At 49.0% G+C, this 25,709-nt stretch overlaps 1 protein-coding gene across 1 annotated transcript in view; it reads left to right on the forward strand.

Moving 5' to 3' along the window:
- eef1g (eukaryotic translation elongation factor 1 gamma) overlaps positions 1-13,939 on the forward strand; it is a 35,606-nt gene extending 21,667 nt beyond the window's left edge. The window contains exons 8-10 of the mRNA XM_041179940.1: positions 11,227-11,399; positions 12,827-12,951; positions 13,651-13,939. Coding sequence (XP_041035874.1) covers positions 11,227-11,399; positions 12,827-12,951; positions 13,651-13,809 — 457 coding nt within the window. The 3' untranslated portion in view covers positions 13,810-13,939. The remainder of the gene's footprint in view (positions 1-11,226; positions 11,400-12,826; positions 12,952-13,650) is intronic.
- The last annotated feature ends 11,770 nt before the right edge of the window (positions 13,940-25,709 follow it).

The following is a 25,709-nucleotide window of genomic DNA, read 5'->3' on the forward strand; positions in this document are numbered from 1 at the left end:
CTGCTGATACACTCGGACCCTAGTGTTTGACGTGTGTCTGCCCACACCGGATGTTATCAGCCCCTTCAGCGAAGATGTGAAACAGCACAGTTAGGGAAGTTAGCTAACCTGCAGTGTTTTAATCATTGAATCCCTGGCCAAATTACGATGGAAAGATAAGATGCCTGATCACGAGCTTTCATTACCCACTCTTGTCGTGGGAGTAGCAGAGAGTGGAGAGGTGATCCAGAACTTTCTGGCACGGAGACCATGGCATCAGAGGGGTGACTGGAACAGAAATGTCACCATTCCACTGGTGTGGTTCAGTCGCTTCCGCAAATGGTTAGCGGTTTGAGCATGCAGTCTTACTTGAGCGTGGCATTGGGGGAGTGCTGTATTGTCAGCGGTGTGGGTCTTTCGGATGAGATGAGCCAAAGCCTTGTCTGCCTGCTTGGGTAGAGGTTAAGGGTGCTTACTTGGAGAAGAAGGGCAGGGTGGCCTGTGATCTGCTGGTGTCCTGGCAATCATGCCTCCCTCAAGCAATTATCTCCCCTTTCATCCCAGTTCCTGTCTGGGATGTTGCCTTGGTGCAAGATGGCCACCATCTTTGCTGCTGCATCAACAGTGACTGCACTCGAACCTCACTGGTATGTGAAGTAGTTTCCGGGCGAAGGCCTGTCCGTTGCTGTGCTCACCTCTAGGACCGCCCTCGTCTCTTGCTGCCTCCCTATTCTTCACTCCCAAACTGTGGATTGTTAGAATGCGGAACTCGGAGATCCTCTTGGGCTGAGTCGGAAACCACACATAGGCTTCACAGACGAACGGATGAGTGGGTGGGGGTGCCAGTGTCCCAGATTCAGACTATCCCCCCTCGCCAGCTCCTCCTTAATATACACGTCTCAATTGAACCACAGAATCTTACAACACAGAAGGGAGCCATTCAGCCACTCCTGTCTGTACCAGCCCTTTGAAAGAGTTATCCAATAGCGCCCCCCCCCCCCGCCCCCGCTCTTTCCCCCATAGCCCCAAATTTTCCTCCTTCCAAGTATTCAATTCCCTTTTGAAAATTCCTGTTTGATCTGGTTCCACCAACCCTTCAGGCAGCGCCTTCCAGACCACAACAACTCGCTGCGTTAAAAAGTATTCCCCATATCTTTAATTCCCCCCTCAGCCTCCTCTGTTCCAAAGAAAAGAATCCTAGCCGGTTCGATCTTTCCTTGTAACTAAAATTCTCCATTCCCACCAACATCCTCGTAAACCTCCTCTCTAGTGTGATCACATCCTTCGGTGACCAGAGCTGTACCCAGTACTCTAGCTGCAGCCTAATTGGTGTTTTGTACAGTTCTAGCGTAACCTCCCTGCTCTCATACTCTAGGCCTCGGCCAAGAGGGAAAATATCCCATATGCCTCCTTAATCACCTTATCTACCTGCCTTGCTACCTTCAGGAATCATTTATCATGTACTCCCTTGCCTTGTTTGTTCTCCCGTTTATGTAAGGAAGTCTCTACCTGGTACCCAGCTCAGGAACAGCATGCCCTGCAAACTCTCAGCAGTGCCTGAAGCCAGGATTCCCCTCATGTCGACCAGTCGAGCTGGGACTGCTGTACCGCGAGAAGCCTGGTGCCAATCTGTATCCTATTGAGGCAGCTCTCCCACCCACCTCTCACCGCAACAGCTGTTCCTTTTGATCTGGGCCTGCCCATTTTGGGGCAGTTCTAGATGTGGCATTAGCATCCGGCCCCCAGGGCAGAGTTGGGGCTTCCAGGGTGCAGTTTCAGCGCCTGGACCAAACTGTCTTTTGTAAGTGTCCACGTCACCGAGCTAAAAATTGGAATCTTACCTGGGTGCGTCATCCCTAATGAGAGCCAAATTCCTGGTGTTCAGATTCCTGGCTCCCGTTCACTGAACCCTGATAGTTTTATGCCAGTGAGGCTCAACAGTAAGCTTAGCTGTGATTCTCTCTCTCTTCCTCCCCCACCCCCAGTGCTTAGAGTGGTCACTTTGGCATGCAACTGATAAGGGCTCAGTGTGTGTGGGGGGGGGGGGGGGGGGGGGCAAGCAGTCGATGCCCGAGTTGGAGGAAGAGTGGCTTCTGGGTGAATGTAGTTGTCTGTCGTGCCTACCAAACAGCCGGAGCAAGTCTCAGTCTTAATCTGCTGTTCAGACCTCACTCTGCATCAGCTGCCAGGCATGAGGATGACGTTCGACCGGCTGGAAGCTGAGCCAAGAAGGAGCCACAGGGCTGGGGCGGGTCTAGAGTTATGTAGAATGACTGGAGATTCTTGGGCTAATCAGCCTGGAAAGCAAGGCATGGGAGAGGTTTACAGGGAACGGGGAACAGTAAACCTCCAATGCCACCTTTTTAAAATTGTGAGAGTGGAGTGAGGAGGTTCCAACTTGTAGCCGGTAAATTTAGGACTGATGTCAGACAGGTTCTGAGGAGTTCAATAATCTGCGCTCGGAACGGACTCCTGATGGGGATAATGGAGCCCCAAATCATAGAAAAGTTACGGCACAGAAGGGGGCCATTCGGCCTATCTTGTCCATGCCAGCCCGAGGATACCCAGGTACCCTTTCTAATCCCACCTTCCTGCACCCGGCCCATAGCCCTGCAGCTTACAGCACCTAAGCTGCAGATTCAGGTACTTTTTTTTAAAGAGTTGAGTTTCTGCCTCTACCGCCAACTTGGGCAGCGAATTCCAGACACCCACTACCCTCTGCGTAAAAAAGTTCTTCCTCATGTCCCCCCCTGCACCTTCTGCCGCTTATCTTAAATCCACGTCTCCTGGTTCTAGAATTCTCCACCAAGGGAAGCAATTTTATCCTGTCCACTATCTACTCCCCTCATTTTGTACACCTCAATCAAGTCACCTCTCAGCCTTCTTTGTTCTAAGGAAAATAACCCCAACCTATCCAATCTCTCCTTGTAGCTGCACTTTTCTAACCTTGGCAACATTCTTATAAACCTCCTCTGTGCACACTTCAGAGCTATTACGCCCTTCCTGTAATGTGGTGACCAGAACTGCACACAATACTCCAGTTGTGGCCTCACCAGTGTTTTATACAATTCCAACATTATATCCTTCCTTTTATATTCTGTACCTCTGCCAATGAAGGAGAGCATTCCATATGCCTTCTTTACAACCTTGTCTACTTGAACTGCTGCCTTCAGGGACCTGTGTACTTGTACGCCAAGATCTCTCACGTCATCTACCCATCTTAGTATATTCCCATTTATTGTGTAATCCCTGTAACTGTTTGACCTCCCTAAATGTATGATCTCACACTTCTCTATGTTAAAATCCATCTGCCACTTTACCGCCCACTTCACCAACCCATCTATATCGTTTTGGAAATTTTGGCTATCCTCTACACTATCCACTGCTCGGCCAATCTTTGTGTCATCTGCAAATTTCCCAATCGTGCCCCCCACGTTCACGTCCAAATCGTTAATATATAACGCAAACAGCAAGGGTCCCAACACCGAGCCCTGTGCAACACCACTTGAGACAATTTTCCATTCGCAAGGACATCCATCGACCATTACCCTTTGTTTCCTGTTACAAAGCCAACCTTTTATCCAGTTTGCCACATTACCCTGAATCCCATAGGCTTTTACTTTCCTGACCAATCTGCCATGTGGGACCATGTCAAATTCCTTGCTAAAATCCATGTACACAACATCCACTGCACTAGCTTCATCAACCCTTCTTGTCACTTCCTCAAAGAATTCAATCAAATTTGTGAGGCAAGACCTTCCTTTAACAAATCCATGCTGACCATCCCTGACTAGTCCATGCCTTTCTACATGACAGTTAATCCTATCTCTCAGGATTGATTCAACTAATTTGCTCCCCACTGATGTAAGACTAACTGGCCTTTAATTGTTTGGCATTTCCTTTGATCCTTTTTTAAACAATGGAACTACGTTTGCAATTCTCCAGTCCTCCGGTACCTCCCCTCTATCTAGTGAAGATTGGAAAATCATCCTCAGAGCAGCTGCTATTTCCTCCCTGACTTCCTTCAGCAGCCTCGGAAACAATTCATCTGGCCCTGGTGACTTATCAACTTTCAAGGATTTCAACCCTTCGTGTACATCCTCTCTCTTTATGACTATCCTGTCCAATATTATAACTATCCCATCCAAAGTCTCACAGTGTTCCTCCTGGGCTACTATATCTACATCCTCCCTTTCCTTTGTAAACACGGAGACAAAATATTCATTCAAAACCCTTCCCACAGCCTCTGCATCTACACACAAGTTTCCATCTTCATCTCTGTTGGGTCCCACTTGTTCCCTAACTAACCTTTTAGCATTAATGTATTGGTAAAACATCTTTGGGTTATCTTTAACTTTACTTGCTAATTTTTTTTGTGCCCTCTCTTTGATTTCCTGTTTTACTTCGTCCCTGCACTTCCTATATTCGTCTAGGCTATCTGCAGTACTTAGTTCTTTGTGTCTATCGTATGCTTTCTTTTTCTGTTTGATCTTCCCCTGTATTCCTCTAGACAACCGGAGGGGGGTTGGGGGGGGGGGTGGGGGGTGGGGAGGCGGTGGGGCGGTGGTGTGTGTGTGTGTGTGTGTGTGGTGGTGGTGGTTAGATTTGGCAGTACCACTCTTATTTTTGTAGGAAACATGTCTACTTTGTACAATTAGGATCTCACTTTTTAGTGCTTCCCACTGGTTTTCCACTGTTTTATCCTCCAGCAGTGCTGTCCAGTCCACCTAAGCCAAGTCCCTTCTCATTTCTGCAAAATTCGCCTTCCCCCAGTTCAAGACTTTTACTCCTGCCTTATCTCTGCCCTTTTCCATGGTAATGCTAAATCTAACTGAATTGTGATCACTGTCCCCAATATGATCGCCAACTGTCACTTCAACCACTTGCCCTTCTTCGTTCCCCCCAAGACTAGGTCTAGAATTGCATCTCCTCTCGTTGGGTTTGTCACTAATTGGTTGAAAAAATTTTCCTGGACACACTGCATGAATTTTTCTCCCTCAGTGCCCCTTATATTTGAAGCCCAGTTGACATTAGGATAGTTGAAGTCTCCTACTACCCGGTGGGGGGTGGGTGGGTGGGGGGGTGGGGGGTCTAGATTTGGCAGTACCACTCTCATTTTTGTTCTTACAAGCAGAAATTTGCCTACATATTTGTTCTTCTGTCTCCCTTTCACTGTTTGGGGGTCTGTAGTTTACTCCCAGTAGTGTGACTGCCCCTTTTTTATTTCTAAGCTCAATCCATAAAGCCTCGTTTGTTGACCCATTTAGTATATCATCCCTTCTCACAACAGGAACTGATTCTTTAACCATTAGTGCTATCCCCCCCTCCTTTTTTTATCCCCTACTCTATCGTGTCTAAAGACTCTATAACCAGGGATGTTAAGCTACCCCCCCCCCCATCCAAAACTTTCGCTCCCCCCTTCCCCCACCCACGGGTGAAGGATGCCCTGGAATCATTAAGCAGCCATACTGGGAAAAGGGTGGGAGGAGGGGAGTTCTGTGTGGTCTCCCTGGCCTGTAATGGCCTTGTGAACCTGCCTGTGTCTGGCAGCTGGAGGGTTACAAACTGGCTTCGTTTCCAACTGTGGAGGAAAGTAGCCTTGGCCCCCACAGCAAAGTCTCCTCACAAAGGAGCCTGGCAGAGGAACCTCGATTGTTTCTGGGTCATTATCACACGGTTCAGAGGGTCTTTTGTTTTTTGGTTGTTGTTTTTGGAATTATACACCTTTAACCCCTTCACTGCCAGCTGCTGCCTCCTGCTGACACAGGGGTTGGGGAAGAGCTCAGCTCATGTCTGCACAGGACCCAGAAAAGCGTTGGGAATCCGGCTGCTGTGTTGGGTCTGGAGCCGTAGGTTTAAGATTGGGAGGGTGGGGGGGGCGGTGGGGAATGATATGTTGCAGTTTGTTTTCCCTGCCTCCCAGTAATTACCCTCCCCCCTATCCTAAAGGAGATGGTCCTCACTGGGGTCAGCCCCTCGGATATCTCAGCCAAGTGGCCATTCACTGAGCACGTGTTGAATGTGCTATTTGACTTTGGGTTGCTTCACAGCTCAGACGGCCCTCATCCCTTTCCCAGCGAGGGGGACTTTAGTGGGAAGTTTTTTAACCCTGCTTCTGCCCCAGGAGCACTATAGCTAAACTTAAAGCTTCCCATGCTGCTGCTCCCACCCCACCTGGGATGAACCAACACCATCCATCCCCCTCGCCCCCCATCCAGGCAGCCAATGGAATTAAGAATCTACCAATATACTGGGCTCAGTGATAGCCCAGCACTGCGGGTTGAAAGTTGTGGAATCAAAGCGAGTATACCTTCCACCCAGGAGCCTGAGGCTGCACGGTTTCTATACTGGGTGTTGCTGCCCTTGTGTTTGTGTTAGTTATGTTTGTGTGTGAGGGAGCTGGAGACAGTATTCAGATCAGAGCATGACACAGCTTTGCTTTATCATGGAGAACAGCAAAGCGCTTTAATCTGGCCTTGCTACTCGAAAGATGCCCTCTACGCTGTATCCCCTCCTTCTCCTCTCCTCATTCTTGCTATTTTTGAGTCCCCCTCCCCACCTTTCCCGGCAGTGGCTATTCAACCACAGGTGCTTCACGGCCAAGCCCAGTCTACCTCCGCTAGATACTTGTCAACACGAGTCATTGGGCAGCAATCGGGACAGAAACTCGTGGCTCCTAGTCCTCAACGGGGAGGTGTGCGAGGCACACCACCGGCGAGCTCCGCAGGGGAGAGTCTCAGCACAAAGCGCACTTCAGGGATGCTGCTGATTTCATTTGGCAAACGTTTACAGAGCTCAGTACGGGCGCACTAGCACGTTGCTTAAAACGTCAGTTTGACTAACTAGATGGCGCTCCCCAATCCCACATCGAGGACTTGGAGCTTATGATCTGTTGAGGGGGTGCTGCACTGTTGGGAGGTGCCAGGTCTTTCAGTTGAGATGTTAAACCAAGGCCTCTTTGGGCAGGTGTTTGAGATCCCGCGGCACTGTTGGACAAGCAGGGAGTTCTCCCGGTGTCCTAGGGCCAGCGTTTCTCAAATCAAAACAAAACTGATCAATAGGTTACTTGGCAACTGCATGTGCGTCCTCGAGGGAGGGCTGTGGGCAGTGGGCCCAATGCATGTGAACAGTTCTGGTCCCCATACATAAGAAGGACATAGTATGTCATAAATGATCAGCTGTCCTTTTTTACTAACGGGCAGCTTGATGTTCATTCTTGATCATGCCCAACTTAGAATTATCAGAAAGCAAAGCATGATTTTATTTAAAAAAAATTTTAAAAATAAAGTTCAGGAATGAGATCATCAGGAGAAGGTACAAAATGAGATTTAGGAGGATGACACCAGAACTGAGGGGTTATATTTATCAAGAAAGGCCGAACAGCCTGGGGCTATTTCCTCTAGAAAGGAGAAGGCGGAGAGGTGACCTGACAGGAGTCAGATCATGAAAGGGTTTCGATAGGGCCGACGTAGAAAAGATTCTCTTGTGGGCGAGACCAGAACTGGGGCCAGCAATAGAAGATAGTCACTGATAAACCCAATCGGGAATTCAGGAGGAGCTCCTTTAACCAGAGGGTGTGGAGAATGGGGAAGTCGCTATCGCAGGGAGTGGTTGAGGTGAATTAGCATGGATACGTTTTGAGGGGAAGTTGGATAAACGCAGGGGGGTGGAAATGTTGATGGGGTGGGGCAAAGAGGAGTAGGAGAACGTGCAGAGCAAAAACACCATCGTAAGACCTGTTGGGCCGAGAGTTATTCTGAAGCTGTTTCCATTGGGCTTTGTGTCTGTTCCAAGATGTACAGCAGGCTGCCACCAGGGGCCGCTGCCTGCCGGCCACCTGTTAATCTGTTTCTGCCTCGGCCAACACCCCATCCCGCATGCCAGCTCTGTGTGCGCTCTGAGCATTTTGGCTCTGTAACCCTCTCAGTGCTGCAGGCTTGCAGTTGGGGCGAGGCCCAGAGAGGGCGGCCACAGCATGGCTTACTGCTCCCCGGTGGCTGTGGAGGCCGGAGCCTGAGCGCCACTCAAGTACTGGGAGTGAGGAGGCTGTCGTCAGGGATGCTGTCCCATTGTGGCCTCGTCCGATTGCTGCCACGGTTGGAATTTTAGCTTCGGAATTGCAGCCTTGAAATGAATGCTGGTGAGCTCCTGCCATGTAAGGCAGCTCCCAGCCAGCGATATAAAACCAGCGCTGGGATCTTAACTAACTCGCAGAGCACCATCCTGCAGTTTGGGTGACCTGCACTTGCTTGGCTGCCCCCCCCCGCTTCCAAAAAATCACACTGTCATGTTGCTTGCAAAGCCTTCCTGGAGAATTTGCTGTGAACCCCGGTGATTTATCCAGCCGTAGAAGGCCGTAGGATGTGTTAATGGCCTTAATTGTGCCTCAGCCTTGTCCTGGAAGGTGCTGTCTGCTGAGAGGAAGCTCTGCTGTTAAGGGGATCCCAGACTGAACTCGTCTTGTTGGCCCTGTGGGTCGGTGCCCTGTGTTAGCTGAGCTGCACAGAATCCAGTGGAAGGGTTGGGGGGGTGGCGGGGGGGGTGGTCACTAGCTCGCTCCTGGGCCCTGTCCTGAGGAGGCTCCACTCTTAGCCCGAGTTTGAAATTGGGTTTTTGGGGTGGAAGAGGAGCTTCAGCCTAGGGTCCACTGATGCTGCTTTTTTTTTTAAAGTGTTGTGGGTTACAATGTAATATGTTAAAGTGGTGTTTTCTTTTTGAGCCTCCTCCAACAGCCTGCCCAGGCAGTGAGAGTGCTGGCTGCTGCTGCTGCTGCTGTGGGCCCAGTTTCCTGCTGGCCTAGCTCCCAGTGTGACTCTTCCTGCAGCTGCTGCAGAACTAGCTCCATCCAGTTTGAGGTTCCAGGCTCGCCCATAAATCTCCGGTGTTCCCAGTGTTTTGCAATGGCTGGAAGCACAAAGGCCTGTTTACTTTTCTCTCCCTCTCTCTCTAGCTCTTTCTTCCCTCCCTGCTTCTCTCACCCACACTCCCTGTTGCCCGTTGCCTCTCTCTCTCTTCACACTCCTCCTCCTCCCCCACCCATGATCAGTGGAACAGTGCCACAGAGCGTCTGGAGCTAGTTAAGTTTCTGAAGGAAAGCCAGATTGCTAGACTGAAAGGGACAGCTTCCTCCAAACATGGGGCTGTTTTTGGAGCTGCATCTGGCTTTTTTTTTTTTTGTCCCTTTTTACTTTAACCAAAACCATGTCGATAGGGAGGCAGGGTAATCATGTACAACCAGAGCAGCCTTTGAATCCTTTTTCTTCCCCCCCCCCCCCCCCCCCCCCCCCCCCCCCCCCCCACCTTCTGAAGCATCTAACTCTGGGAAATGTCTCCTGCGTTGCCCGAAAACCTGGTCTCTTGTATGTGACTAGTTTCCCTGCAGTTCCCTGGCAGCTGTGTGTGTAACGGCCCTGCTGAATAACGTGCCCCTCTGTGGCGTACTGAGCACCACCGACCAGGCAACCCCGTGTTCAGCCTTTGGTCTGGTGAGCCTCGGCCACCCGTTTGAGTCCAGATCTGAAGATCAATCTTTGGGCGGTGATGGCTGGCTGCTCGACTGTGGTGTGCGTCCATGTGGCGCTGCTTGGCAGATGATTTGACTTGCTTCCTGCCACGTGCTTGTGAGACACACTGCCCAGTTGCAGAACCCTCCCTGCAGTGCGCATTGACATCAGCTGACGGTACATGTTAGGGATTGACCTGCTCTCTGAGACTCTCAGGGTGGGGCTTTTGAAGTTTTGACGCTTGGGTGCAGACTGATTCCAAAATAGCACCTGAATTATGTTGGCCTATTTCAGTGCTGTGCATCCATTCGGCACAACCGGTCCAAACCAGCGTTTATGCTCCACTCGAGCCTCCTCCCACCTTTTTCATCATCGTAACCCTCTATTCCCTTCTCCCTCATATAGTTGTCTCATTTCCCCTCAAACGTATCTGTACTATTCACCTCAACCACTCCCTGTGGTAGCAAGTTCCACATTCTCCCCACACTCCTAGTCACCATATTAGAAAAAGGGTATAGGGGCACAAGAGAGGGCGTAGAGAAGATTTACAAGGATGATCCCAGAAACGTGTGGGTATAAATATCACAAATGGATTGACAGGCTGGGTCTCCTCCCTTGGAAAAGGAAGGCTGAGGGTGACCTAATAGAGGTCTTTAAAATTCGGAAAAGGTTTTGATAGAGTGGATACAGAGAAAACATTTCCTCTCATGGGCAAGAGTAAAACTGGGACCCGTCAATATAAAAATGGTCACGCAAAAAAATCCAACTGAGCATTGGGGAGAAAATTCTTTCTGAAATGTTGTCACTCAAGACTCATCTGGATCTCACCAGACCCAAAATTGACCTTAATTTAGAACTTCAATTTTTATGTTAAGTTTTTCTTTGCATTAAAAGATAATCTTTGTCCTATTAGAGAGGAATAACCTGGCACGGTTTGTTAATAGACCATTTTAAACCACCAGAGTCTCTAGTCCACAATCTAAACAATTTAATATCAAATTTTAAAAAAAACTATACAGAAGAATTTTCTAGTGACATTGAGGTCATTTTCCTAGTAAATTAGAAAGATATTCAAAAATTTTTAAGAGGTGCCTGTTCGTGTCCGTGTGGTCAAAAGAAGCAGCTTAATTTTTAGAGGTGCCTCTAAGCTAGAGTTAGTGAAAATTCCCCGTGGTAATTAATCCCATCTCTGGACTTGCTCCATCTTGCTGGGCAGGGGACCAGCTTCTAGCGCTATTTTCTTCTTAAGCGGGAGGCAAAGCATTTGTGGAAGCTGGGTTTGTCCTGGACATAACCTGGGCTTGAAACCCCACAACTTTCTTACACACTGGGTTGGCCAGTTTCTGGCGACTTAGGCTTGGGGGGAAACCAGCAGAGACCCTTGTGGCCCCTGTACAGATCGCTTCTCTTGGGCTCCAGCATCCTGAAATATTTTGTAGCCAGCTAAATACTTCCTCTAAATACAGTCGCCCTCACTGAGGCAAACTGGGCAGCGGGCAAGATCCCACAAAGGCGCAGTCGATGTGTGTCTGTGGTGGTAGCTGAAGGAGAGACATTGTCCCAGGCTATGTGATGTAAGCTGCCTGGGTTCTCAGTTGGGAGCAAGTCACGTTACCTCAAGGTCAGAAAACTCCCAAATGGCAAATGACAATAGACTTTTTCTTTGTTCCTATGTATTAATAATTTTTGTTTTATCCGAATATATTTGTTGCACATACAAGTTTTTGTCTTTTTCCCTCTGCAGCTCGTTTATCCTGGATGAGTTTAAACGCAAATACTCGAACGAGGACACTCTGTCAGTCGCACTGCCACATTTTTGGGAGCATTTCGACAAGGAGGGCTGGTCCATCTGGTACGGCGAGTACAGATACCCAACTGAACTCACCCTGACCTTCATGAGCTGTAACCTGATTTCTGGTAAGAACCTTGCTATTCCAGGGCGGAGTTCTCCTGCGCCTCTGAACGCACAGCAGGAGCTGCCTCTCTGCAGCCAGTAAATTACATTCTAAGGATGTCACGGAGGCAAAACTGGGGCGCGTAAGCAAAATATATTGCGTTGAGGTATCAGCCGTGACCCTGTGAGTAGCACATGTGCCTCTGAGTCAGAGGATCGTGGGTTCAAATCCCGCTCCAAGCCTTGACCCTGTAATCCTGTCTTGACGTGCCAGTGCTGAGGGGGAGTGCTGTACCGTCAGAGGTGCTGTCTTTTGGATGAGATGTTAAACCGCTGCCTGCCCCCTCAAGTGGCTGTAAATGATGCCGCAGCCACTGTTGGGAGAAGGAGCGTGGGGGGATTTCTTCCTGCCGTCCTGGGGCCAATATTTATCCCTCAACCAGTTCCAAAAGCTGATTATCTGGCCACTGCTTGTGGGAGCTTGCGTGCAAATCGGCTGCAGTGTTTCCCACGTTACAGCAGGGACTACATTTGGAAAGTACTTTGGCTGTAAGGTGTTTTGGAATGTCCTGAAGCTGTGAAAGGCACTACACATCTTTTCTCCTTGTAGGTGCCCCTAAGGCCAGGAATGCAGGCTGGTGTGAATCCAGCCTATTAACCTCCTTGGCAAGTGTGATACCCTCCGCTTGGTGACTGTTGATGCAAACTCACAGGAAGAATGATTGGAGCATTGGGAGTGATAACATAGAAACTAAGAGCAGGAGTAGGCCATTCGGCCCTTCGAGCCTGCTCCGCCATTCATTGTGATCATGACTGATCATCCAACTCAATAGTCTGCTCCTGCTTTCTCCCCATATCCTTTGATCTCTTTCGCCCCCAAGAGCTATATCTAACTCCTTCTTGAAAACATACAATGTTTTGGCCTCAACTACTTTCTGTGGTAATGAATTCCACAGACTCACCACTCTCTGGGTGAAGAAATTTCTCCTCATCTCAGGCCTAAATGGTCTACCCCGTATCCTCAGACTGTGACCCCTGGTTCTGGACTCCCCCATCATCAGGAACATTCTTCCTGCATCTACCCTGTCTAGTCCTGTTAGAATTTTGTAGGTTTCTATGAGATCCTCCCTCATTGTTCTGAACTCTAGCGAATATAATCCTAATCGACTCAATCCCTCCCCATGCAACCAGAAGGCAGTAACCGTCGGAAGAGGCTAAGGGACAGATTAAGTGCAGCTTTGATTAAATGTTGGGGCTGTGCAGTGTCTGACCCTCACCTATCATGTTGGACTCGAAACGTTAACTCTGTTTCTCTCTCCACAGATGCTACTGGACCTGCTGAGTATTTCTAGCGCTTGCTGTTTTCGCTTCTCTCCCCCTCTAGTTTGTGCGGTGTTGATTGTTGCTTTGCTGGCTTTCCTTTTGACCTGTCACTTCCTCCTGTTTCCAGGTATGTTCCAGCGCCTGGACAAGCTTCGCAAGAACGCTTTCGCCAGCGTGATCCTGTTTGGGGCAAACAACGAGAGCAGCATCTCCGGGATCTGGGTGTTCCGTGGTCACGAGCTTGCCTTCCCGGTATGACCTTTCAGCAGCGTCCTGTTCTAGCTGTTAGCGACGAGGCTGGGTTAGCGCTCTGTGCAGGCCTGTTGCTCTTAACGCCTGCTCGCTGTCAGGGGCAGGTGCAGAATCGTGCATGTCCTCAGTTAATAGTTCCTTTGAACCCCTTTGGCCAGGTCAGGAGACACGTAGCGACCGAGCCACGAGCGTGAAGCTCTCTTGGTTTTTTTGCTTCGATTTGATTCTGGAGGAGTGACCGACCTGTACATGACCTCCCCACCCCTAAAGTTGACAGGCTGTGATCTGCGCCAAGCGTACAGTTTGATCAAGAGTCGAGAAACTTGTTGACTTTAGGCGTAGCTTACTAACTCGTGTCTCCTGCCTGAGTGGAGTTTCCCCTTGGGCCTTGGGTTAGCGTCCAGTCTGCTGTAGGACTCGGCTCCCTGCTCCCGGTGCCACTGCTGTCAGCTGCGAGAGCTCTTCGGGTAATGGTGGGGACCAGGGTTCCTGCTGCCAATCCCTATCCAGTTGCTCCTGCTGAAAAGCGATGCTTTGTCAGGCCGAATGGCCTCTTGATGTTGGCCAGCAGCCTGTAAACCCCTGGCTGCGTTGGCAGCTTCAGAAGAGGGAACGGGATAGAGAGTTAAGGGGGCTGCATCATGGCGGGATTGGCTCGGGTGCTTAATGGGTTTTTTTTTATCTCTCTTTCCCATTCAGATGTCTCCTGACTGGCAAGTGGACTATGAGTCATACAGCTGGCGGAAGCTGGATGCTGACAGTGAGGAGTGCAGGACAATGGTGAAGGAATACTTTACCTGGGAGGGGGAGTTTAAGCATGTGGGCAAGACCTTCAACCAAGGCAAGATCTTCAAGTGAGCGACAGACTCTGTGCCAGTTCAATACCGGCAGTCCTTCACCAGACTGCTGCCCTCACCCAGTGCACGTGGCAATAACATCGGCTGCTATTTTTAAATCACAGATGCAGAATAAAAAGAAACTTACTTCATTTTTTGCTGCCTTTTGTCCGTTATGTTTCTTTGGCATCTGTGCTGCCAGGATCAGACTCTGGAACTTTGAGCCCGTAATCTGAGCCGACGTTCTGTGGCAGCGCTGGGGGAATGCTGCCTTGCTGAAGGTGTGATGGGACGTCAAACCAAGGCCCTTTTGTCCGCCAGTTCGGGTGGCTGTTGAAAGATTTTTTTTGAGGAGCAGGTTTTTTTTCTCTGATCAATGCTCTTTTTCTAAACAAGCACCTTCATTCATCTCCTCACTGGCCCAGAGTGGCAGCTGCCATGAGCGACATATGTTTACTGCGCTTCAGAGCAATATTGAGATCTCTTGCTGTTTCTACCCCCTCTCTCCTGTTCTCATACCTCTCACTACTCCTTGACTTTCCTTAGCTTCCTCCAGGCGGCCCATCAACGCACTTGTCACTGACTCTTTGCCAGAAACGATCTCATCCTACTCTCTCGTTCGCTTGGGACTGTTCTTAGTCCCCCTCCCTGTCCCAATTACCCCCACCCCCACACACCTTGTGCTTACCCTGTGGACTCTGCCAGCAGTTCAGCTTTCGCCACAATCCACACCTCCCTCCCAAGTGTCAGCTCACTTGGGAAAAGGTCCTTGTCATTCATCAGCTTATCGTGGATAATTGATGGTGTTTCTCATGTTGTTGGCGCAGACTCGATGGGCTGAAGGGCCTCTTCTGCACTCTGTGATTCTGTGAATTGCATCAAATCATGGGCTTAATGGGAATGTGGTTGACGGATGATGATACCTTCTCCCGAAATGAAGCCCCCTTCACCTGGCGATACCTTCCTCCACTTAGCCTGTCTGGACTGTTGTGGTGGTAGTGTGCCTTTCATCACCAAATCGTGCCTTGCTCTGTTCCCTTACACCTCTGGCACTTGCTTCCCCTTCAGTATCTCGCTTTGCCCCACCCACCTCATGCCTCAATTAAAATCGGACTCCACCCTGCCTCAGCTCCACTGCGGCTGCAGCCCTCGTCTGTGCCCATGTTACTTCTAGACTTGACCACTCCAATTGCTGCTCCCATGATCTACCCTCTAAAACTGAAGCCATTCAAAGCTCTAAGATAAAAGCAAAATATTGTGGATGCTGGAAACCTGAAATAAAAATAAAATGTTGGAAAAACTCAGCAGGCCTGACAAATGCTGTCAGATCTGAGTTTCTCCAGCATTTCCGTGTTTTGTTTAGCTCAAAGCTCGGCTACCCGCATCCAAGAAGGCACCAAGTCCCATTCACCCATCACGCCCTGTGCTCACTGACCTATATTGGCTCCTGGTTAAGCAACACCTCGATTTTAAAATTCTAATGCATGTTTTCAAATTGTTCCATGGCCTTGACCCCTCCCTATCTCTGTAACCCCCTCCAGCCCCTACAACTCTCCCTTTCTCTGTAACCTCCTCCAGCCCCTACACCCTTCCCTATCTTTGTAACCTCCTCCAGCCCCTCCAACCTTCCCTATCTCTGTAACCTCCTCCAGCCCCTACAACTCTCCCTTTCTCTGTAACCTCCTACAGCCCCTCCAACCTTCCAATCTCTGTAACCTCCAGTCCCTACAACTCTCCCTTTCTCTGTAACCTGCAGCCCCTATGACCCTCTCTATCTCTGTAACCTCTTACAACCCTCCCTATCTCTGTAACCTACAACTCTCCAAGTCTCTAACCTCCACCAGCCCTTAACACCGCTCCCTATCTCTGTAACCTCCAGCCCCTAAAACCCTCCCTTATCACTAACCTCCACCAGCTCCTACAACACTCCCTATCTCTGTAACCTCCTCCAGCCCCTACAACCCTCCCTATCTCTGGAACCTTCTCCAGCCCCTACACCCCTCCCTATCTCTGGAACCTCTTCCAGCCCCTACAACCCTCCCTATCCCTGTAACGTTCTCCAGCCCCACAACCCTCCCAATCTCTGTAACCTCCTCCAGCCCCTTCAACTCTCCCTTTCTCTGTAACCTCCTCCAGCCCCTACAACCCTCCCAATCTCTGTAAACTCCTCCAGCCCCTACAACCCTCCCAATCTCTAACCTCCTCCAGCCCCTCCAACCCTCCCAATCTCTAACCTCCTCCAGCCCCTACAACCCTCCCAATCTGTGTAACGTCCTCCTCCCCCTACAACTCTCCCTATCTCTGTAACCTCCTCCAGCCCCTACAACCCTCCCAATCTCTGTAACCTCCTCCAGCCCCTACAATCCTCCCAATCTGTGTAATGTTCTCCTCCCCTTACAACTCTCCCAATCTCTGTAACCTCCTCCAGCCCCTACAACCCTCCCTATCTCTGTAACCTCTTACAACCCTCCCTATCTCTGTAACCTACAACTCTCCAAGTCTCTAACCTCCACCAGCCCTTAAAACCCTCCCTATCTCTGTAACCTCCAGCCCCTAAAACCCTCCCTTATCTCAGTAACCTCCTCTTGCCCCTACAACTCTCCCAGTCTCTAACCTCCACCAGCCCCTACAACCCTCCCTATCTCTGTAACCTCCTCCAGCCCCTAAAACCCTCCCTTATCACTGTAACCTCCAGCCCCTACAACCCTCCCAATCTGTGTAACGTCCTCTTCCCCCTACAACCCTCCCTATCTCTGTAACCTCCTCCAGCCCCTAAAACCCTCCCTTATCACTGTAACCTCCAACAACCCTCCCTATCTCTGTAACCTCCTCCAGCCCCTAAAACCCTCCCTATCTCCGTAACCTCCTCCAGCCCCACAACCCTCCGCGATCTCCACTCCAATTCTGCTCTCTTGAGCATCCCCGATTTCCGTCGCTCCACCATTGGCGGCCGTGCCTTCGGCTGCCTGGGGACTAAGCTCTGGAATTCCCTCCCTAAACCTCTCCATCTCTCTCTCTCTCTCCCCTCCCCACCTTGGACTCTCCTTAAAACCAACCTTTTGGTCACCTGTCCCTAATAAATTCCAATCTGTCTCATGTCAAGTCTTTCTCTAAACCTGCCTTATGGCGTTAAAGTACCTTTGCAACGCTATATGGAAGTATTCCTATTGCTCAGTTATTGGCTCACCGTCTTATTTTGCTTCCCCTTTGTGTCGGCCATTCTGATACCAGGCAGGGCCTGTTGATGCTACTCTTCTGGTTCCGAGTAAGGTGCAGTTTGCTGATAAGTTTTTTTTAAAAACTTGCATTTTTATATGTTGCCTTTCACCATCTCAGGGCATCCCAAAGTGCTTCGCAGCCAATGAACTTTAGAAGCGTGGTCATGCATGTAGGAAATTAGCAACCAATTTGCGCGTACCAAGCTCCCATAAACTGTGATAATGAGCAGGTTATCTGTTTCTGTCATGTTGGCTGAGGGATGATTATGGCCCAGGACGCTGTGGGGTGGAGGGGGGGGTTGAAGGACTGCCCTGTTCATCTTCCATCTTCCATCTTTTCATGCCTGCCTCACCAGGGCACCTCAGTTTAACGCCTCATCCGAAAGGTGGAACCTCTGACGATGCAGCCTCTGCTCTCGGCAGGGAGACGGTGTGGTGCCATGGTAATGCCACTGGACTGGTGATCCAGAGACCCCAGGCTCATGCTTTGGGGACGTGGGTTCAAATCTCACCATGGGTAGCTGGTGGAATTTAAATTCCAAGTAAATTTAAAAAAAAAACTGGAATATAAAAGTCTCGGTAATGGTGACCATGAAGTGTACCATCGATTTGTTGAAAAAGCCCATCTGGTTCACTCATGGAAATAAGGAAATCTGCCATCCTTACCCGGTGCTGAGCCTACATGTAACCCCCGACCCCAGAGCAATGTGGTTGAGCCTTAACTGCCCCTCTGAGATGGCCCCAGCAAGCCGCTCAGTTCAAGGGCAATTAGGGATGGGCAACAAATGCTGGGCCTTGTCCACGATGCCCACATCCCATGAGCAAACTAAGAAGTACTGGCACTGGGAGTGTCATCCTGGATTTTGTGCTCACGTAAGACTCGGAAGGCATACCCTCCTAACTCGGGTGAATGCTGCACGTCCGCTGAGCGGTGACAGGCAAACGTAACCGTGTGTGAAGTTTTGACGTTTGAAACAAATGAGCTTGAGGTAATTCTAGGCAGGCTTGAGATGTAGGGTGTGTCGGCAAAGCGGGGGGGGCGGGGGGTTGACCTGAATTGGAGCACAGTTGGCTTTTCAGCTGTTTCGTTTTTGTTTCCGCAGGACAGTAAGAAAATCTTTTAAGTGTTCAGCAGGACGTGTGGAGGAGGGAGAAGAGAATGTAGGCGTGGAGTTCAGTGCAGCAAACAGGCAAGACAGGTCAAGACGCTCTGAAGGAATGGAGCATAGCAAGTCCTAAACAGAAACAGAAGTTTCCCGGAAAAGCTCAGCAAGTCTGGCAGCGTCGGCGGAGAAGAGCACAGTTGACGTTTTGAGACTCGAAAGTGGTGAGGAGGGCACAGTATTTGCAAAGGGATACTTAGATAGGTGTGCTCTTCTCTGCCGATGCTGCCAGACTTGCTGAGCTTTTCCAGGTATTTCTGCTTCTGTTTTTGTTTTGGATTTTTAGCATCCGCAGTTTTTTGTTTTTATAGCAAGTCCTACGTCAGGGCGGAAAGTAATGTTAAGGAAAAGGAACAAAGGGCACTGTGGGACAATTGGATCAGACGTGGTATGTACGTACAAAAACCATTAATGAGAGTCGAGAAACATGAATCACATAGGGATATGTCTGGTCTCGGTACCAGAGTTGGCTATATTACCGGACGAGCAATCCAGAGGTCTGGACTAATGACCCAGGGACACAACATCAAATCCCGCCAAAGGCAGCTGGGGAATTTAAATACTAGCCCCGGTAACAGTGACTGTGAAACTACTGGATTATCGTAAACCTGATTCACCGACGCCAATCGGCAGAGGAAATCTGCTGTCCTCACCCAGTCTGGGCCCGTATGTTCGAACATAAGGAGGCCATTCGGCCCCTCGAGCCCGCTCCACCATTTGGTCAGATCTTGGCTGACGTGATACTAGCTTCCACTCCACATTCCTGCTTGCCACTGCCCCCCACCCCCCACCAACAAAATCCTTAACTTCAAGAATCTGCCCATCTCAGCCTCGGCTATCCCAGCCTCCACTGCTCTTTGGGGTAGAGAATTTCCATTCACGGTCCTCACAGAATAAATTCCTCCTCGCCGCCGTCTTAAAAGGGAGACCCCCTTATTCTGAAATGGCCCCCAGTTTTAGATTCACCCTCGAGGGGAAACATTCTCTCAGCATCCACCCTGTCAAGCCCCCTCAGAAACTTACATATTTTATCAAGATCAATGCTCATTTTTCTGAACTCCCATGAATATACGCACAGCCTCCCCCTCATCAGATAACTCATTCTTCCCAGGAATCAGCATGATGAACCTGCTCTGACCCACCTCCAAATGGAAGTATATCCCTCCTTAAGTAAGGATATCAAAAATGTACGCAGTGCTCCAGGTGTGACCTCACCAATGCCCTGTACAGTTGTAGCAAGACTTCACTATTTTAATACTCCATTCCCCTTGCAATAGAGGTCAGCATTCCATTTGCCTTCCTAATCACTTGCTGTACCTGCATGCTAACTTTTTGCGATTCATGTGCAAGGACACACAGATCCCTCTGTACTGCAGCATTCCGCAGTCTCTCTCCATTTAAATACGATTGTGCTTTTCTGTTCTTCCTACCACAGTGGATATTGTTCCACATTAGTCTCTTTGCCAACGCTCTGCCCTCCTCACTACTTGCTTTCCCACCTATCTTTCTGTTGGCAGTAAATTTGGCTGCAATACATTCACCCAAGTCATCAGCATAGATTGTAAACTGTTGAGGCCCCAGCACTGATCCCTGTGGCACCCAACTCGTTGCCAAATTAAAAATGACTCCAAACATGACCCATAGAAAAGCCCTGGTTAGACCCCACCTGGAGATACTGGGAGCAGCTCTGGGCACCACACCTTAGGAAGGATAAATCGACCTTGGGGGCAGCGCAGTGTAGATTCACCAGAATGATACCTGGACTCCCAAGAGTTAAATTACAAGGAGAGATTACTCAAACTAACGTTGTATTCCCTAGAATTTACAAGGTCAAGAGGTGATTTGTTGGAAGTTTTCAAGAGACTAAGAGGAACAGATAGGGTAGTTGGAGGGAAACTATTCCCACTGGTCGGGGAGTCTAGGACTAGGAGATAGAGTCTAAAAATGAGAGCCAGACTTTTCAGGAGTGAGATTAGGAAACATTTCCACACATAAAGGGTGGGAGAAGTTTGGAAACTCTCTCCCACAAACGGCAACCGATGCCAGGATAATTAATTTTAAATCTGAGATTGATGGATTTTTATTATCTGATGGTGTTAAGAGACATGGTTGCAGATCAGCCTCGATCCCATTGGATAGTGGATGGCCTCCCTGGTGTTCCTACGTTTTTGAAATTGGTGCTTTTTAATGGTGGGAGAGCAGGTAGAATTGATGTTTTTTTTATATAGAAGGTCGCTGAATATGAACGTTGGGAAGTGTGGTTGAATTGGTCAAGGAGCGTAATTATAACCACAGCTGGACAATTACACACAGTTCCAGGCATCACATTGTCGGGTAATGGAGCCACAGGCAGGGGATTCACCAGAATGCCAGGGAGGAGGAGTTTGGGATAATTGGGGTTGGAACAGGGAAGATTAAAGATGTAACAGTGATCTGGAAAACGATGAAGGGTTTTGAGAGTATCCACGGAAAAGGATTATTTCAAGTGATCGGTGAATGGGTAATGAGGGGGCAGGGACTGAGGGTCATCAGAGGAAGGGGTGGTTAGAAGGTGATTTGATACAGAGGAACTGGAACATAGAATGTTCCACCACAAGAGGCCATTAGATTAGGGCAGAGACTAATTCAGGCAATTGGATACAGAATTGAAAGGCAATAAAAAAAAAGGACAGGGAAAGTCGGAGAAACTAGGCGTAAACATCGACAGCTCCAACTGAAGAGCTAGCAAGAGCACAAAGGGCAGAATGGCCCTTTTGTGTAGCTGTACGTCCTGTCGTCTCAGCTCCTTAAATCATTTGGTTTTGCCGGAAATCTCGTGCCTGTTCACCTTTGGTGTAAAGTGTGTGCCACATGGGATTGATAAACTAAAATCTGTGGCAACAGGATTGGTGTCAATTTGCCATCATTGCGCCAATTCAGAGCACTCTGTATACCATATAGTGGCACATAAAGCTGGTGCCTAGCACCTCAGCTCTCTCATCTGATGGGATGAAAATTTTGGTACGGCAACTGGTAGTATTGATGCCTGTTATTGGTAAGTGCCTCGCACTGAATGGGGACTGAGATGGAGCTCAACACATGGCTTCCAAAGAGTTTAACACAGTTGAGCAGTGGTAGTGTCATTGGGCTACTCATCCGGAGTTCAAATCCCACCACGGCAGCTGGTGGAATTTAAATTCAATTAATAAATCTGGAATTGAAAGCTAGTCTCAGTGATGGTGACCGTGACAACGATCATCGTAAAAACCCACATGCTTCACCAGTGCCCTTTAGGGAAGGGAATCTGCCATCTTTACCCGGTCTGGGCCTACACGTGACTCCAGACCCACAGCGATGTTGTTGACTCTTAACTGCCCCTCTGACATGGCCGAGCGAGCCACTCAGTTCAAGGGGTAATTAGGGATGGGGCAACAAATGCTGGGCCTCGCCAGAGAGGCCCACACCCCCATGAAAGAATGAATTTTTTTAAAAAAAGGAGAACTGATAAAAGCTCCAGTACTATCTTTCCTCGGTTTAAAATGCACAATTCCACTAAAGGGAGGCCATCGTTTACAACAATGTACGTTTATATAGCGCCTTAAACATAGACAAACATTCCAAGGTGCGTCACAGAAGTGCAACTCCCCCTGCCTCTCCTCCCCGTAACCCTGCACGTTCTCCTTTTTGAAATCACAGACCTAATTCCCTCTTGAAGGTCTCGATTGAACCTGCCCCCGCCACACTTTCTGGCAGCGCATTTCCAGACCCTAACCTAACCACTTGCTGCGTGAAAAAGATCTCTTCTTATATCACTTTTGCTTCTTTTGCCCAATCGCTTTAAATCTGTGCCCTCTTGTTCTCGATCCTTCCAGTGGGAACAGTCTCTCCCTACCTACTCTGTCTGGACCCCTCCTGGTTTTGAACGCCTCTATCAAATCTCCTCTTAACCTTCTCTTCTCCAAGGAAAACAGCCCCAACTTCTCCAATCTATCTTCATAACTGAAGTTCCTCATCCCTGGAACCATTCTCGTGAATCTCCTCTGTACTCTCTCCAGTGCCTTCACATCCTTCCCAAAGTGCGGTGCCCAGAACTGGATGCGATACTCCAGCTGAGGCCGAACCGGTGTCCTACATTCTATGAATTGTTGGAAGAGTTTATTTTTTCCCCTTGTAAGATTCAGACTTCAGTGTCCTTTCACTGTCTGCTCTGGAGGTGGAAGAGAGGGCCAGAGTCTGCTGGAGGCCAAGCCACTTAACCTCATCTGCCTCATTGTCTCTCCAATATTTTCCCCCTATAGTGCGTCTGCTCAGTAAGAACAACAAACACCAACAGTCACTTAAACGGATGGTTTCCTTGTTAGGAGATTGGTGTTTCACTGTCAGATTTCCGTCTGTTGGCCCAACCAGGAATTGAGGTTAACCGAGTTCAGCTGCCGACTGGATTGAACTCAATGCCCTGTCGCTGGGAGTTGAGCAACCTGTCATAAATAATCAGCTGTCCTTTTTTAATAATCGGCAGCTTGATGTTCACTCTTGATCATGCACAATTTAGAATCATCAGGAAGCAAAACATGATTTTCTTTAAAAAAGTAAATAAATAAAGTTCAGGATTAAGATCATCAGGTTTTAAGTTACAGCCCTGAAGGAACATGAGAGAAGCAGATTTGTTGCTGACATACAGCAGGTTGTGGATGGGGAAGATATATGTAGTGTGATTACAGCCAAGCCCTGCATATTCAATGCACAATCTCCAAGCTTTCTCATGTTCACTGTGTTCAACATAACCTTGTTGCTCTTGTACTCTAAGCCAATTGGAACGTATTGACAGCACACAGCAAGTCTGCGTGCCTGCGATATAGGCAACAGGTTAATGTTTTGGGTGAAAACCCTTACTGCAGGTAAAGAATGAGCCTCTTTAAGGACTTTGGATAGTGGCAGAGGTGGAAAGGGTAAAGAGAGAAGCGTGTGAAAAGTCCCTCCTGACCGGAGGAGGAACAGGGGAACAGGCCGCAAGGCAGGGCAGTGAGACTGGCTCTAAAGCCGTGCCAGTCAATGTCCAGGCCAGAGGAGGAAGTTGTCCCTGGAAGTTGTTTGGGGCACGGCTAGGAGGCTGGGAAGGGTGTGGAGAGGTCTCGGGATCGCTGATCTGGTGATGTTGGGCTCGAGACTACAACCTGCCCGTGGTCTGTCCAGGGAGCACAGCGTTCTCTCTGAACCTCCCCTCACACAGAGAGCAGGGCGCGGGACCCCTCGCCGGGCAGCAGGGATAAAGGTGAATGACCTTGGGAGAGTGCGAGGGGGGGCTGGAGTGAATGGGAAAACGAGTGAGGGGGAAACGCAGATGTGGTGGGCTCCCTGCCAAAGTTAGAGGGAAAAGATCGGCGCTCGCCAATCGTGCCATAAATGAACCAGTTAACTGCGCAGGCTTGCATTTAGATAGCACGTTTCACAACCTCAGGATGTCCCAAAGCGCTTTGCGGCCAACGAAATACTTTTCGAAGCACAGTCGCTGTTGTAATGTAGGAAACTCTGCAGCCAGTCTGTGCACAGCAAGATCCCACAAATAGCAATGTGGTAATGACCTGGGTCACCTGCTATTTAGTGAACGTTGGTTTGAGGATTGCACATTGGCGTCAGGAAACCATTCTTCCACCAGGGATCTTTTTCCGTCCACCTGAGAGGGGAGATGGGGCCTTAGTTTAATGTCTTATCCAAAACATGCACCCCTGACAGAGCAGCACTCCTTCAGCAGTATGCTGAAGTGTCAGGCTGGTTTACATGCTCAATTCTAGTGGGACTTAAACTCACAACCCTTGCACTCCTGGCTAAGAGTGCTACCCTCTCAGCCACAAATGATAGCTGGTGTTGTGGTCAGGGAGACTCTGCCATCATTGTGAGGGCAGAAGTGTGGGAAAATAGGGTGCTCAGAGGCCAAGATCTCATCAATCTTTGCTGACGGAAAACAACAGAGTCATTATATCAGATTGGATACAGAAAGGGATGGATCGACAGTTTATCTCTTTTTGGTGATGCTGTTAGAGAGAGGAATGTTAGCCAAGAACACCAGGCTCTTCCAGCAGAGCCATGGGATCTTTAACATCCATCCTGAATATGGTGACAGGGGTCTCGCACTAAAATCCCATCTCTCTGATGATGTCTCTTACAATACAGTCTTCTGCCATTACTGTACTGGAGTGTCAGCTGAGCTATGGGGAGATGGTGGCGTAGTGGTAATGTCACTGGACTAGTAATCCAGAGATCAAGGATAATGCTCTGGGGACATGGGTTCAAATCCCACCACAGCTGCTAGTGGAATTTAAATTCAATTAATAAATCTAGGATTGAAAGCAAGTCTCAGTAATGGTGACCATGACAACTATCATCAATTGTAAAAACCCATCTGGTTCATGAGTGTCCCCTTAATGAAGGAAATCTACTGTCCTTACCTCATCTGGCCTACATGTGACTCCAGACCCACAACAATGTGGTTGACTCTTAGCTGCCCCCTGAAATGGGTGAGCACAGGGCAGTTAGGGATGGGCATGCTTGTTGTCCTTGCCAGCAATGCCCTTATCTCATGAGAGAATCTTAAAAAAGTGAAGCCTCTGGAATGTGCCTCAAAATCCAGATCATGATCTTTATGTACACGGGAGGGGAATTGAAGGTGATCTGAACTCAGATAGCAATCATCAGTGTCCCAGCCCAGACGGCACTGAGGCCAATTCTTGCCCTGAGTGACAGCAGCCAATTCAGCACAGGAGCATGTTTGGAACCTGGGGCCTCCACGACTCAGGACTATATTGCCCGCTCCACTTACAATGGCAGGAGAGGCCCTGCACCCTCAGCCCCGTTGGGGTTGGGAGCAGAAACGAATAGTCGTCTTTATACAACATCTAACCTGGTAAAGGAAAATACCTGAACATACAAATCAGGAGCAGAAGTCGGCCCCTCGAGCCTGCTCTGCCGTTCAGTAAAATCATGGCCAGTCTGCTTGGAACCTCAACTCCACATTCCTGCCGACCCCTGATAACCTTTCACCCTCTTGATAATCAAGAATCTATCCACCTCTGCCTTAAAAATATTCAAAGGTTCTGCTTCCACCACCTTTTGAGGAAGAGACTTCCAAAGACTCACGATCCTCTGAGAGAAAAAATCTCATCTCTGTCTTCAATGATCGACCCCTTACTTTTAAACAGTGACCCCCTAGTTCTAGCTTCTCCCACAAGAGGAAACATCCTCTCCACATCCACCCTGTCAAAACCCCTAAGGATCTTAAAGTTTTCAATCAAGTCGCCTCTTCTAAACGCCAGTGGATACAAGCCTAATCTGTCCAGACTTTCCTCATAAGACAACCCACCCATTCCTGGTATTAGTCTAGTAAACATTCTCTGAACTGCTACTAATGCATTTACATCTTTCTTTATATAAGGAGACCAATACTGTGCACAATACTCCAGAAGTGGTCTCACTAGTGCCCTGTGCAACTGAAGCATAACCTCCCTACTTTTGTATTCAATTCCCCTCGCAATAAATGATAACATTCTATTAGCTTTCTTAATTAT

The sequence above is a fragment of the Carcharodon carcharias genome, chromosome 37, assembly GCF_017639515.1.
Source record: "Carcharodon carcharias isolate sCarCar2 chromosome 37, sCarCar2.pri, whole genome shotgun sequence".
In the NCBI taxonomy this organism is placed as follows: Eukaryota; Metazoa; Chordata; class Chondrichthyes; order Lamniformes; family Lamnidae; genus Carcharodon; species Carcharodon carcharias.